At 43.3% G+C, this 15,771-nt stretch overlaps 1 protein-coding gene across 1 annotated transcript; it reads left to right on the plus strand.

The window, feature by feature from the left end:
- The first annotated feature begins 6,798 nt into the window (after positions 1–6,798).
- On the plus strand, positions 6,799–12,849 carry LOC117501500 (zona pellucida sperm-binding protein 4-like). Its single transcript, XM_034160394.1, has 10 exons — positions 6,799–6,811; positions 8,986–9,465; positions 9,561–9,670; positions 9,784–9,937; positions 10,086–10,208; positions 10,274–10,452; positions 11,991–12,088; positions 12,193–12,338; positions 12,428–12,620; positions 12,696–12,849. The coding sequence occupies exons 1-10, from the start codon at positions 6,799–6,801 to the stop codon at positions 12,847–12,849; spliced, it is 1,650 nt and encodes a 549-aa protein (XP_034016285.1).
- The last annotated feature ends 2,922 nt before the right edge of the window (positions 12,850–15,771 follow it).

Here is a 15,771-nt window from a genome sequence, read left to right on the forward strand (position 1 = left end):
TACATCCGGGACTCATTAGCTGCCGGGCTGATCCGGAACTCCACCTCCCCGATGGGGGCAGGTTTCTTTTTTGTGGGCAAAAAAGATGGCGGACTCCGTCCATGCATTGATTACAGGGGGCAAAATGAGATTACGGTTCGCAATCGATACCCGTTGCCATTGTTGGATTCCGTGTTCACCCCCCTGCATGGAGCCAAAATCTTTACTAAGCTGGATCTTAGAAATGCGTATCACCTGGTTCGGATCCGGAAGGGAGACGAATGGAAGACGGCATTTAACACCCCGTTAGGTCACTTTGAGTACCTGGTCATGCCGTTCGGCCTCACCAACGCCCCCGCGACGTTCCAAGCCTTGGTTAACGACGTCTTGCGTGACTTCCTGCACCGATTCATCTTCGTATATCTGGACGATATTCTCATCTTTTCTCCGGATCCTGAGACCCATGTCCAGCATGTACGTCAGGTCCTGCAGCGGTTATTAGAGAACCGACTGTTTGTGAAGGGCGAGAAGTGCGAGTTTCACCGCACGTCTTTGTCCTTCCTGGGGTTTATCATCTCCTCTAACTCCGTCGCCCCTGATCTGGCCAAGGTTGCGGCGGTGAGAGATTGGCCCCAACCAACAAGCCGTAGGAAGCTGCAACAGTTCCTCGGCTTCACTAATTTCTATAGGAGGTTCATTAAGGGCTACAGTCAGGTAGTTAGCCCCCTGACAGCCCTGACCTCTCCAAAAGTCCCCTTCACCTGGTCGGATCGGTGCGAAGCCGCGTTCAAGGAGTTGAAACGACGGTTCTCTACTGCGCCAGTTTTGGTGCAGCCCGACCCTAGCCGCCAGTTCGTGGTTGAAGTGGACACCTCTGACTCAGGGATAGGAGCCGTGCTGTCCCAGAGCGGAGAGACCGATAGGGTTCTTCACCCGTGTGCCTACTTTTCACGCAGGTTGACCCCGGCTGAACGGAACTATGACGTCGGCAATCAAGAACTCCTTGCGGTGAAAGAGGCTCTTGAGGAGTGGAGACACCTGTTGGAGGGAGCGTCTGTGCCGTTCACGGTTTTCACTGACCATCGGAACCTGGAGTATATCAGGACCGCCAAGCGGCTGAACCCCAGGCAAGCCCGCTGGTCACTGTTCTTCGGGCGTTTTGACTTCCGGATCACCTATCGTCCCAGGACCAAGAACCAGAGGTCGGATGCCTTGTCCCGGGTACACGAAGAGGAGGTCAAAACTGCACTGTCGGATCCACCGGAGCCCATCCTGCCGGAGTCCACTATCGTGGCCACCCTCACCTGGGACGTGGAGAAGATCGTCCGGGAGGCCCTGGCACGGAACCCGGACCCAGGTACAGGTCCGAAGAACCGTTTATACGTCCCACCAGAGGCCAGAGCTGCAGTCTTGGACTTCTGTCACAGTTCCAAGCTCTCCTGTCATCCAGGGGTGCGAAGGACCGTGGCAGTTGTCCGGCAGCGCTTCTGGTGGGCGTCTATGGAGGCCGACGTCCGGGAGTATATCCAGGCCTGCACCACCTGTGCCAGGGGCAAGGCTGACCACAGGAAGGCCCAAGGACTACTCCAACCGCTTCCTGTGCCTCATCGCCCCTGGTCCCACATCGGCCTGGATTTCGTCACGGGCCTCCCGCCGTCCCAGGGCAACACCACCATCTTCACGATAGTGGACCGATTCTCCAAGGCGGCCCACTTCGTGGCCCTCCCGAAGCTCCCAACAGCCCAAGAGACAGCAGACCTCCTGGTCCACCATGTTGTCCGTCTGCATGGGATACCCACCGACATTGTCTCAGATCGTGGTCCCCAGTTCTCCTCACACGTCTGGAGGAGCTTCTGCAGGGAACTGGGGGCCACCGTGAGCCTCTCGTCCGGGTACCATCCACAGACGAACGGACAGGCAGAGCGGGCCAACCAGGAACTGGAACAGACCCTCCGCTGCGTCACATTCGCGCACCCGACGGCCTGGAGTAACCATCTGGCCTGGATCGAGTATGCGCATAACAGCCAGGTGTCTTCCGCCACCGGCCTCTCCCCATTTGAGGTGTGTTTGGGGTATCAGCCCCCGTTGTTCCCCGTGGTGGAGGGAGAGGTCGGTGTGCCCTCGGTCCAGGCCCACCTGCGGAAGTGCCGTCGGGTGTGGCGCTCCGCCCGTTCTGCCTTGTTGAAGGCCCGGACGAGGCCGAAGACCCATGCAGACCGCCGGCGATCCCCGGCCCCTGCTTACCAGCCCGGGCAGGAGGTGTGGCTGTCCACGAAGGACATCCCCCTCCAAGTGGACCCCCCTCAAGCTGAAGGACCGGTACGTTGGACCTTTCAAGATCCTCAAAATCCTCAGTCCTGCCGCAGTGAAGCTCCGACTCCCAGCTTCACTGCGGATCCACCCGGTTTTTCATGTGTCCAGACTCAAGCCTCACCACACCTCACCCCTCTGTGCTCCCGGTCCGGCGCCGCCTCCTGCCCGGATCATTGACGGGGAGCCGGCTTGGACAGTGCGCCGGCTCCTGGACGTCCGTCGAATGGGCCGGGGGTTCCAGTACTTGGTGGACTGGGAAGGGTATGGACCCGAAGAACGCACCTGGGTGAAGAGGAGCTTCATCCTGGACCCGGCCCTCCTGGCCGATTTCTACCGCAGACACCCGGACAAGGCTGGTCGGGCACCAGGAGGCGCCCGTTGAGGGGGGGGTCCTGTTGTGTGGGCCGCCAGAAGAGGATGTACTGCTGGCCCACCACCAAAGGGCGCCCTGCCTGAAGTGCGGGCTTCAGGCACGAGAGGGCGCTGCCGCCACGGACACAGCCGGGAGTGACAGCTGTCACTCATTAATTCCTGACAGCTGTCACACATTCTTCATCATCGCACTCCATAAAGACCAGACGTCATCTCCACCTCATCGCCAAGATATCATACTTCATTGGAGGTAATACTCTCAGCCTTTTTGTGAGATTTCTAAATCTGTTATTGTGAGTGTTTGCAGGAGAACCGGTCGTTTTTGCGGAGGCTGTGCAAGACGGCGCTCCTTTTCATCTGAGACCGCTGCAACATATTGAGTGAGAGGTGGAGGTGGCATTCCCACCGCTGTTGTTACTGGGTGTACACACACCCACACTTGACTGTCTTTGTTCTTCGCCAGCAGTACCAGATCCGACAGTCGGGGACGGTGATCACCTGGGAATTCGGGACTTGGCGGCTCCAGTATTCACCAGGTTCTGTGGGGGCGGAAATCGTGTGGATCCGGCTCTTCTCAGGACAGACGTCTTCTATCCTCGAGCCTGCCCACACGTCACCTTTGTAATTTGACTGTAATTATAGTCTGAGATTGTATGTTCGTTGTGCACGTTTCACAACATTAAATTGTTACCTTTTGGCTCATCTATTGACCGTTCATTTGCGCCCCCTGTTGTGGGTCCATGTCACTACACTTTCACAACAGTTTGTCCTCTTTGTTCCAGAATAATATATATAAGATGTCTGAAATTCGGTTTGCGTTTATTAAATTCCACGCAGGTTAAATGTAGCAGACACGGATCATTAGTAGTATTTGTTTTAGCAAGTTTTCAGGGTCTCACGGATGCAGTCTCTTATTAACGTGATGAAAAGCTTTAAAAAATTACATTTTAGTAGTACAATGGAACCTTGATTTACGAGTTTAATTTGTTCTGTGACCAAGCTCATAAGCCAATCTGCTCATATTTCAAATGAATTTCCCCCATTGAAAATAACTAAAATAATTTTACTGTGAAGGCTCTCAGTTGTCCAGGTGGTTTCCATAGTAGAGAAGCTTAAATCTTCGACTGGACTGGGTAGCTTGATGCGAGGACGTTTCGGTTCTAATCGCTTCTGCGATTAGAAGCGAAATGATTAGAATCTGGTAGTCTAACATAAGTCAGACTACCAGATTTAGCTGAGGAAGCTTCTGCGATTAGAAGCGAAACGTCCTCACATCAAGCTACCCAGTCCAGTTGAAGATTTAAGCTTCTCTACTATAAAATTATTTTAATCTGTTCCAGCCTTGTAAAACATCCCCAAATCATTCTAAATTATGAAAAAATATATATTTTTATTAACAAACAGACATGTATATTTTACCTGTGCATAATAAAATATATAATGTAAAAGAAAAAAGTTTTATTAAGTGTTCTTACCTTAGAAACAGACGAATGCGTTTAACGGAGGTGGAGGTGGAGAAGGGAGGGACGGAGGTTTGCGCACACTGTAAACATAAACTAAAGTTGAACTGTAGATCATACAGACGTAACTTTAATTGTAAACTTGCAGGTCACACTCTCACGAGCGCCACTAGCTTAGCTTATGACAAGCTAAAAGTGGACGCTCTCATTATGGCCGAACAACTTTCCACAGTTTCTGGGGATTCTGTGTTAGTATGCGACCGTGGCGATGTGACTGATGAATTCCTGCGCAAAAAGTAGTTCCCAGATAACTGTGATATATTCCTGTGAGATAATGAGTATATCTCATCTAAATCAAGTCTAAAATTTACCAGTAATAAAATTATAAAGAGAACTGAAGTTTTAAGAGTGGCCATAATCAATATTTAAGAAACTTAAAAGTTTATGAGCATTGTAAACACTGACACAATGGAGTTTGATGCGGAAGAGTTCAGAAAGATATGATTGGAATGTTTTGATTACCATTTACAGTTGGTGATGAAAGACTTGGGTGTTAACTTAGTGTTAAAGTCAGAACAAGAAGCTGCACTGAAAGAGATCTATCTGGGAAGAGACACAGTTTGCAGTAGTCTGGCGAGCTCAATCTGAAGGGTGAGCTATCCCCCAATGCCAAAATAGCAGAGATGTCGGTCCAATGAGAGGAGCACTCTGAGCAGGGTGCTTGCAGTAGAGTTGGGCGATCGATCCTAATATCGATAATATCGATACCAACGCTGGTATTTATATTGAACGATCCTCATGTAAAAAGATACTCGATACTCAAGCTTTTTTTCTCTCCCGCACGCACTGACTGCTGCGCACTGACTGCTGCGCATGCAGATTCATCAAAGTCTACTCTCTGTCTGTAAGAGCAGCACTGCACTGTGTCACACAACACGGAGCAGTGCACCCTTGTATTATCAGTTATCAAGTTGTTCACCAATGAATATGGCTTTATACACCCTGAAGAAAACCATACACCCTGAGGCCGAAGAGTGTATGGTTTTCTGAAGGACGCACGTGACATTAGTGGACATACGTGACACCGGTGGGAAATACACACGTGGAACAAGAGGTGAAGCTCTTAACGGACAGAATATTTTACGTCCATTAATGCTTCAGCTGAACGGTGCTGTTTCTTTTTTTTTCTCTCTTGTTTCAGAAGCCATAACTGGCAACTGTCTTCTAGTGTTAGCGGAGGTTAGCCTGTAAGCTCGCCGTCGTGCTGATAATCATTTGAGTACATTTGTTTAATAAAGTTGCTGTAAATGAAGACATTCATCAAAATATCAACATAAATTGCGAAGGTGTTTTGCTTCTTTCATCATCCATCCACCTCATGTTCCAAGCGCTGTTTTCTAAGAGAGGCGGAAAGAATTGTGCGTGACACCTGATTGGTTGATTACTCGGGTGGTATGAAAAATATTACCCATCCGCGAAAAGGGTGCATTGCTATTTATTCTTTAGTGTTTTATCCAATCATATTGGCGTATCATTTATAGGTATATGATAATGTGGTTTGTCAGCCCTCGACCTCAGGAGATTTTAAGTTGTGTTGTTTTTTTTAAAACAAAAATGTTGACTGCGATAATAAAGTATTTTGTTGTCACGTACAATTTTTGCGAAATTCTATCCTTGGTCTTTTGTATCCTTTGGATCTATGAAGCTTAAATATGAAAAAGTATCGGTATCGATGATACTGGGCCTGTATTTACTTGGTATCGGATCAATACCAAAATTCCCGGTATCGCCCACCTCTATTTGCAGGTCTTTGGACCCGGAAACAAATTTATCACGTGATGCGTTGCATCAGATCTTAACAACCGGATATGCTCGCGTATTTACTCTATTGAATCAACGGTTGAGCGTATAGCCACTCTGTAAATTAAATAAATAAATAAAAACATGTTTTGTTTAACTGCTGTTGTATCATTACAGTTTTGTCAGATGAAAATTTAAACACGTGATTGATTCGCTCCGAAAGAAAGCCTCAAGGTTCGATACAGGGCTTACCATGCGTTTCGAAACACGAGTCATTCTGGTACAGCAGCCGTTCATCCACTAAAAACACGGCTGTGGTACACCTTTCACGTTCATATGTAATAACTAAAACACACGGTTGTGGAACACTGTTCATCTGTAATAACCTACAGTCTATGATAATAACTAAAACACAAGGCTATTCCAGTTGTAATTTTGTGACACACGTTTCAAAACTGTCTTATGTCGAAATTCTCATCGCTATTCTGTGTCTTAAATTATAATACTGTTATACAAACAAGATAAAACCAACAGACTTACCCTTTTTAAAACCTACAAAGTAGAAACTCCAAAGCGAGTTACTCACGAGTGCGATACATATATTTCTCTATAGCGACACCCGATGGTTCGGAGGAAAAATTACTTCTCTGTGGGTCACCACGACCACTGGTGGAACTAAATATAACAAGAGTATTATGTTTTGTTTTGTTTTTTGGACAAGAGAATGCTGCAGTTTCGAGATTACAGTCGCAGGACTGCATTGCTCCCTAAAGTTATGCATTTTATCATGAAAAAGCATTAAAAACAAGGTGCACTTTTGCTTTTGGCTCCATTTCACTTTTCTACCAGTATTGTGGTGTTGGGTGTGGACGTGATGGCCTCTACAAGTAAGAAAGCTGTGTTTGTCACCAGGAGTATCCTTTGTTCAATTCCCCATCAGGCAGTAAAATCACAAAGGCCACTAAAACAAGGTCCAACTTGCTCCCAGTGTGCTGCTTTTTTTTTTTTCTTTTTTTTTTTTGCTTGTTTATTTGAGGCATCAGATAGAAAATTACTGCAGAAAGGCTTTTAGGTGGAAGATGGGAGTACATCTCTGAGAGCCACCACAAATATTATCCCTGCGCAATTGAATCTTGACTATTTCACTGCAGTAACCCAAAAAAAGGTTTGGGTTACTGCAACCAATAATGTGGATGTAACCTGAAAGAGGTCACATAATACATTTGGCCCATTTGTTGATTGGCTCAACTGCCAGCCAATTTGCACTCACCAGGTGCCCTTAATTGATGCCCAAAGCAGTATTTGTAGCATTGTGTGTGTGTGTGTGTGTGTGTGTGTGTATAGAGGCTTCATCCAGTGTGCAGGAACTGTACTCAGGCTTTCACATGGGATCCATGGCTGGGTGCAGAGTGGAGCTGCTGGTGGCTTTCACTCTGTTGGTATCAGTTTGTGGGTGGGAGTTATTATGAAACAGAGCTTGAAAGAATTTTTCAGAATTGGGCTGAAACCCGTTCACCACCAGGTAAATCAACAAGCAATTTGTAGTTCATTCATGCCTAGAAGTGAGACTTAAGTTGTAGTTAATATTATGTCTTTGTTTCTTGAACCCAGACAAAAATGTTTCTTCTTCCTTTAAAGTTGGCAATTAGAAGACTGATTTTAGTGATGGTGTTTTGGGGTGGTAAATAGTAGTTTAAGATGGCTTAAGAGGCACTATATTAGCCACTGTTCATTATAGGTAGATTGGTCTCATTCAGGGAGCAGTAGACTTTAAAAATAAATAAAATCCTCTCTTCTTGCAAGAGGATAATTTATTAATACATATATTTAACACTGAGTACCCATAATGCACAATTCAATGGTTCTTGTATGTTGCAAGAACAGTGGAGTGTTTTGAGCCTTACCCACAAATTAATTTGACTGTGTTGGAATTAAACATGACAAACTTGTCTGTATTTCGTGCAGTAATTTTAATTTGAGGTATTTTGGAATGATAAACTTGCTCCCCAGACTGCAGCCCGTTAGCAGTTGAGGCCCTCTTAGCCATAGCTACTTGCTAATGTAGTGAAGTAGGAGGTTTAGCCAAAGTTAACTTTTGTTTTATATGTAGAACTTTGAAAATCACAGTTGTTGCTTCTGAGTAAATCCACCTAAAATGATCAGATTCCAGAAAATGTTGCCTGGAAGCCTTCCTGATGGTATAATTCTTCTTTGAGTAGAATTTCAAATAAATGTCATGCATTTGACATATGGCATTTTTCTGCATTTTAATGTCATAGGTCAAAACTTAATTGTCAAGGAAATTCCTAAATAACAGTCCAGTATGACAAGTAATGATGCACTTGATTGTAGTTCCTGTCTATATATTAATTTATAGGTGTTGCATTGTGTATCTGAGTCCTTGCTGAGGTTTGTAGTAGAAGTGAGCGATACCAGGAATTTTGGTATTGATCCGATACCAAGTAAATACAGGCCCAGTATTGCCGATACGATACTTTTCCATATTTAAGCTTCATAGATCCAAAGGATCCAAAACACCTACGATAGAATTTCACCAAACATTGTACGTGACAACAAAATACTTTATCACAATCAACATTTTTGTTTAAAAAATGTCACTCAACACAACTTAAAACAAAATCTCCTGAGGTCGAGGGCTGACAAACCACAATACAAGGGTGCGCTGCTCCGTGTTGTGTGATGCAGCGCTGCTCTTATAGACAGAGAGTAGACTTTAATGAATCTGCGTGCGCTGCAGTCAGTGCGTGTGGGAGAGAAAAAAAGCTTGAGTATCGATCTTTTTACACGAAGATCGTTTAATATCAATACCAGCGTTGGTATCGATATTAGGATCGATCCGCCCACCTCTAGTTTGTGGGCTGTTGCTATAGTGCTGGATGCTGAGATTGTTGCAACAATCAGCTATGTTATGCATGCAAATGGGGTCAAATCCCACAATTTTTAACTACATTTGATGGATTCCTTAATGCAAGGTGTTTAAGGGCTCCCACCCCAGAAATAACTGGTTCCTGACAACACCAACTGTCTCTCTCTCCTGTAGATGGTAAATTTGACACTGATGCAGAAGACTATGAAGATGAAATTACCACAGCTGGAGAGGATGAAGTTATCGAAGCTGAAGATGGCAACAATGAAGTTGTCATAGCGAAAGATGAAGTTATCAAAGCTGAAGACAACGCTGAAGTTGTCAGAGTTGGTAATGGTGAAGACAAAATTACTGAGGATTTGATAGATGACAGTTTGCTCAACTGGCCTGAGGTTGAAGTGGAAAGTGATGCCAACTATGGATTTAGCACAGAAAATGCTTCTCTGGGTAATGCAGCCACTGCAGAAGACTATGACTTTGAGGATTATAGCCCCACTTGGGCCACCGGCCGTGGAGTTCAGGTTCCGTTCAATGCTACAAACACGTGGGCTGGGGTTACAAATCCAAGCACCAGTGAGCTGACTGTTGTTTGCAGTGAAGCTGGCTTCCAAATTGCTCTGCCCTCACATTCATCAAGTGAAATGAAAGTTTTAAGCAAGTATCTTATTTTTTTTATTATGGAATTAATTTGGTAACTGTGCAATCTCTTTTCTTCTAATATATTAATGGAATATATGTCCTTGTTCTAGGCCCAGATGCGATTCTGTCTTTAAAGGATGCTCCAGAATCCTGTGGTTATGAAAGTCCTGCCAAAAACACCTTGACTATACCATTCAATGGATGTCATGTTAATATTAATGTATGTTCACAACAAATTGTGCACAAGTAACTAGAGAATGAAAAATGTTAATTGTGCATGAACTCAGGTGATTTCCTCAGTACATGTTGACTATGAACATAATCTCTTTGCAGAATGGCAGCTACGCTGTACAAATATTGTACACAAAAGAGTCTGGTTATAAAAAAGTTACTGCAATTTGTGATGCAAAAGCTAACTCTGGACTGATGCCTCGTGTCAGCGGCTCTCCTGCAGTATCTCCCAGATGTCTTAACACCAACCCTCAAAGTTAATGCATATTCTTTTGTCCGTATTTGACACAAAAATTGAGCTAACTAAAGTAGTTAAGAGATGGCAAATACTTAAGATATCGGGTGGGGATGTGTGCATATTAATAGAGTGTAGCTGATTACATATATGGCACTGCTAATTTCAGACTGTGCTATTCCCATGGAGGAGCGCTTGATTTGTGGCCACGTGGGTATCTCTCCTGCAGAGTGTCAGAAGAAGGGCTGCTGTGCAGATTCAGCTAGATTTTCCTGCTATTACCCAGTGGATGGTGAGGTATCATAAATATACTTGAGTATAATCTACTGAGGTATTCAGTGGTCTTTGTCTCTTCAGAGTGCATGGCCGATGGATACATTGTCTTTGCCATTCGCCACAACTCTGCACCCATCCCCGTGGATCCCACCAAGCTTGTAATTCCTGGAGCTATAGGAATAAACTGCAAACCAGTCTTGGTTAATAAGAAGTTTGCTGTCTTTAAGTTCAAAGTTTCAGAATGTGGAACCCATGCTTTTGTAAGTATCCTCATATGTGAAGTTCCTTTTTTTTTTTAAAAATATAAATTGACACCTATGAATGTATACTATATGGTCCTAGTAACCAGGAATTTGTTTCTCACTCAGCACCAGTGGTATTAAAAGTTAAACTTAATTGTTTGGACTACCATCTCTACCTAAATGTCTTGTTACATAGGTGATGGAGTCAATGCCCATTGCACCAATTTAACTTTTTTTTTTTTGTAACAAGTTGCTTCAGATGGTGAATGTTCTTAGTTTCAGTTAATCCTGCAAGATGACAAATTTTATGAAAACGTAAAACTTCAAAATTTGATCCACGATATGACCTGTAACATTTTATTTATAATGCAGGTACCGTACATCTTGGAATAAACTATACTTCTGAATGATTATAATACAAACATTAGTTTTTTTTTAAACAAGCTTTTAAGCCGTTTAAAGCAAAGGGGTTGCTAAGTGGTTAATATGCTTGTTTCCCAAGTAGGAGGGTTCCTAATTAAAAACAACCCCTGTCCAGTAATGTGGAGTTGTCAGGCAGGGCATCCAGTATAAAACATCTGCCAAATCAACATGCAGATCTGCTGTGGCGCTCTAGAGTGAAACAAGAGAAGCCAAGGAACTTACTTACATTTGAGCAATTTAAACCACCATTAAAATCTTTCAATCTTGTCTTGGTGGTGTGGATCCACTTGAACATTCTACCTCTTAATCTAAAATAGTAGTTGGAATTCTTTGTCATGACACCTGGGAAGTGCTAATTGGTTCCCTGGACAGAATTGCTGCCAATACCTAGTATGCAGAAGTCAGTCTTGAAGGGTGTGGTGCTTCCCACCTTGTATGATTGAGACTGATGTTAACCAGTGATCTAAGGTAACAACTAGATGGCTTTGTTACACTGTCTCTTTGGAGAATCCTTGGATATTGCTAGAATGACTGGAGACACTCTGGGTGAGGCATATTGTGCATTGAGGGGAAAGTCAGCCATGAAATTTGGTGTTTCTCTGGGAATGAACAAACATGCAGGTGCCTCAGTATTGAGGACCTCAGCAATGGCAAAAAGGCCAAGTAGGTGCTTGCATTTAACCTTTAATCTGTGGCAAATGGTCATTTTCTAAATTTGGGGATCCTTGTCTGGTTGCTCTTAAAGACCCAGGTTGGTTGTGGGGTGGTGGTACTGACATGTAGTGTTTTGAGTTTGCGATGCACTGCAACGTGACCAGTGATCTTGACCAATGTCAAATTGGTGTTGAGTCGGAAACTATAATAAAATGCTTGCTGCAGTTCTGAAGATGATTACTCAAGTTCCACACAGAAAAATACTTAGATCCTGGCATTGTGGCAAGCTTGCTTTGATGGCATTTGAGCTTAGATTCTAATCTTGTTAGCAGAGAGCAGAATTTTCCCAAACACTCCATGACTCTTGCTCTAGTACTTGGCTGTGCTAGCTTATGCTGCACCATGTTCAAGTATTTTGTTCTTTAAAAGTTGTCTGTGGTATGTTGTGTAACCTGAAACGTTTAACCCTCTTTTGGTAGGAAATTGGTGATACAAAGGTCTACCTGGCTGAAGTACAAACCATAGTCCACGCTCTAAACTTGAAGTATGGCATGATAACAAGAACAGATCCACTCAGGTAAGTTCATGGTTGCTCAGTAATGTCTCCATAATGTGAGGTTTTTGGTTGCACTTGCCATCTGTTTCATCATTTAAAATTAAACTACACTTCATCTTCTTAAGATTCTTGGTTGAGTGCCGGTACAGTAAAGGATTCTCTACACAGTCAATAGTCAGCATTGGCTATGTGGTCAATGCCCAGAGTACTCCATTGCCATCGAAAGTTGTCACCAATAGCTTGTATGGTGTAGAGTTGAGAATGGCTACAGGTAAAGTATTGATGCAATTGTGGTAGTGTAAATGGTTCTTGCCATTTTGATTCCAGTTCCAACTTGCTGCTTGTGTGCAATTTCAACAGATCACACATACACAAGGTACTTTCCCACCAATCACCAGCCCTTGCAGCTACTACTTGGTAGACCAATCTTTCTCGAACTGCGCCTGAAGTCTCCAAAACTAAAATCTCCAAAAGCACTTGTTGTAATTCTTGTCAATTACTGTGTGGCATACACCCGTTCTGCAACTAACGCTCTAGTTCTTATTTATGAAGGGTAAGTATAAATGTGTTGTGACCAAACTGCAGTTTTATATTTTTGTATTCTTATCCAAATGTTGATCTCCTTTAGGTGTGCCAATCCTCATGATCAAAGTGTGTCCATCCTTAAAGTCAGTGGCCTTGCAAAATTCCAACATGTGAGGCGCTTTGTGGTCTGGGCCTTCCAGTTTATGAATCAAAGGACAAACAAGTACCTAAATGAAGAAGTGAGTCACAAGTGCTAACAGAAGCCAAATAGTCAAGTATGCTGTAGAGTAAAAGGGGACTAATTTCGTTTCCATACAAATAAATGTTCAATTCTAATTTGTACTATGAGGTAATACTGTTTAGTCTCACCAGTATATTTTTATCTACTGGTTTAATAGAAACCTTCAAATGTGGCTCTAATGTAGTCTACTAAAGTCTCTGCCAATATGTCATGTTATTAGCTCTGAGGTAATTAGAGTATAACTTTTAAAAAGCAAGCTGCTTGAAGCATCAAGCTTCGTGAATGTGTGGCACAGAAAGTGGGTGGACACAACATGCAGACTCTGACAAGGCATTTGAGTAGAAAAGGACTTAATCTTTAATACAAACTCAGGTTTGGTACACAGGTAAGCAGTCAGTGAGGCAGAGGTATCAGGCAGGTGCAAGGCAAAGGCATGGTCAATAAACAAGCAGGGTTCAGTTGCACGTACAGACAGTGTTATCAGGGCTGGGACAAAAAGGCGAGATCCAAAAAAGCAAGGTCTAAACAGGACTCTGACAAAAAAGGCTGGAATGTGGATTCAAAAGATCACAACAAACTGGCAGAGGAGGACAAGACACAGGAGGCTTTAATGCAGGGAGGGTAATCAGGGTGTGATGTGGAGAAGGTTCAGGGAGAGGGTGTGGCTGGATGAGACACTGAAGAGTGACAGGTGGGTGTGGCAGACAGAAGTGAATTTAACAAAGTGCAAGGAACACCACCCAAAACCAACAGTGATTTAAAAAAAAAAAAAAAAAAACACGAACTAAATAAAGCCAGCATAACAAGAAAATAAGAGGCACATACTGAACAGAATTCACCATGTGGCTAAAGTACAACTGATAATGAGAGGGGGGGGGGGGGGGGGAAGGAAGCTGGACAGAAACTAGAATGGCACTAAACATATGACTAAAGTAAGATGAACAGAAAATAAAACCTGTGACAAAAGTATAACACAGATAAGAGATAATCAGAACCAAACTAACTTGTTGTTTAACAACTAAAATAAAACTGTTAAACAGGGGTCAGGGCAGACAGATCACAGAAAGGGGACCAAACCTGTGACGGGGCAGAACCATGACAGTATGACTAGTTAAGTGTCAGTTTTTAACTGTTGAACTGCTTTCTGTACAGATCTACTTCATGTGCTCAACAGAAGTCTGTAGACCAGATGAAAAGCTGTGTGATGAGCGATGTTTTGGAAAGGTTGGTTGGCAAAAACTTAAAAATGTAATGGAAAGTGTGTTGTTGGCTAACCCATGTCCTTCATTTCAAGGGATCTTAAGGACTGACAGCTGAAGAAACTGATCTGAATAAAGGTTTTATTTTACAGTGAAACACAGGTGTTGTCTGTTCAATTTGCAGTGTGTTTTTTAAATTATAAAAAGGTGAGCATCGCTTGGCCTTAATGTCTTAATTGAGATGGTTTTATTGGTAGGGTATAGTTGCCTTGGAGTCCTTGAAAGAAAATATGGAGAGTTAAGAACAGCATTCATTCTTGAGTGTTCACAAGTACAGTAGCTGCACAGTTCTGTGTATGGAGTTGCCATGAATCTACCAACAGTTGTTGCCCGTTAGGCTTGTAGCCTAAACGTGAATCTGAAGGTTCCTTTACCATCATCTGGAAAAAGTGTCTAGGTATGGTTTCTTTCTCCTTTTTTAAAAAATATGATACTTAAAAAAAAAAAAAAAAAAAAATGAATGCAACTGTGTAATATGTAGCAACCTGTGGTAACCAAACTGACACTGACCCACAGCTCCAGGAGTGATGTCAAACCAGCCTGGAGGACTGCGAATCCGGGTCACGGCACCACTGTAACCGGTCTGAGGTGACGCTCTGGTTTGAGTACAACCCCTGGCAAAAATTATGGAATCACCGGCCTCGGAGGATGTTCATTCAATTGTTTAATTTTGTAGAAAAAAAAGCAGATCACAAACATGACACAAAACTAGTCATTTCAAATAACTTTCTGGCTTTAAGAAATCAAGAAAAAAATTGTGGCAGTCAGTAACGGTTACTTATTTTAGACCAAGCAGAGGGGAAAAAAAAATATGGACTCACTCAATTCTGAGGAATAATGGAATCACCCTGTAAATTTTCATCCCCAAAACTAACATCTGCATCAAATCAGATCTGCTTGTTAGTCTGCATCTAAAAAGGAGTGATCACACCTGGGAGAGCTGTTGCACCAAGTGGACTGACATGAATCATGGCTCCAACATGACCGATGTCAACTGAAACAAAGGAGAGGATTATCAAACTCTTAAGAGGGTAAATCATCACACAAAGTTACAAAAGATGTTGGTTGTTCAGGCAGCTGTGTCTAAACTCTGGACCAAATAAACATGAGAAGGTTGTTAAAGGCAAACATATTGGTAGACCAAGGAAGACAAAGCGTCAAGACAGAAAACTTAAAGCAATATGTCTCAAATCAAAAATGAGGAACAAATGGGAGGAAACTGGAGTCAACGTCTGTGACTGAACTGTAAGAAACCGCCTAAAGGAAATGGGATTTACATACAGAAAAACTAAACGAAAGCCATCATTAACACCTAAACAAAAAAAACAAGGTTACAATGGGCTAAGGAAAAGCAATCGTGGACTGTGGATGACTGGATGAAAGTCATATTCAGTGATGAATCTGCATTGGGCAAGGTGATGATGCTGGAACTTTTGTTTAGTGCTGTTCCAATGAGATTTATAAAGACTGCCTGAAGAGAACATGTAAATTTCCAGAGTCATTGATGATATGGGGCTGCATGTCAGGTAAAGGCACTGGGGAGATGGCTGTCATTACATCATCAATAAATGCACAAGTTTACGTTGATATTTTGGACACTTTTCTTATCCCATCAATTGAAAGGATGTTTGGGGATATCATTTTTCAAGATAATGCATCTTGCCATAGAGCAAAAACTG

Source organism: Thalassophryne amazonica, chromosome 20 (genome assembly GCF_902500255.1).
Source record: "Thalassophryne amazonica chromosome 20, fThaAma1.1, whole genome shotgun sequence".
NCBI lineage: Eukaryota > Metazoa > Chordata > Actinopteri > Batrachoidiformes > Batrachoididae > Thalassophryne > Thalassophryne amazonica.

Bases quoted from the DNA above. Each gene is read 5' to 3' on its own strand.
- LOC117501500 (XM_034160394.1), top strand. The intron at 9,671-9,783 runs GTATGTTCACAA...ATCTCTTTGCAG, and splicing joins GATGTCATGTTAATATTAAT to AATGGCAGCTACGCTGTACA. The intron at 12,089-12,192 runs GTAAGTTCATGG...CATCTTCTTAAG, and splicing joins ACAAGAACAGATCCACTCAG to ATTCTTGGTTGAGTGCCGGT.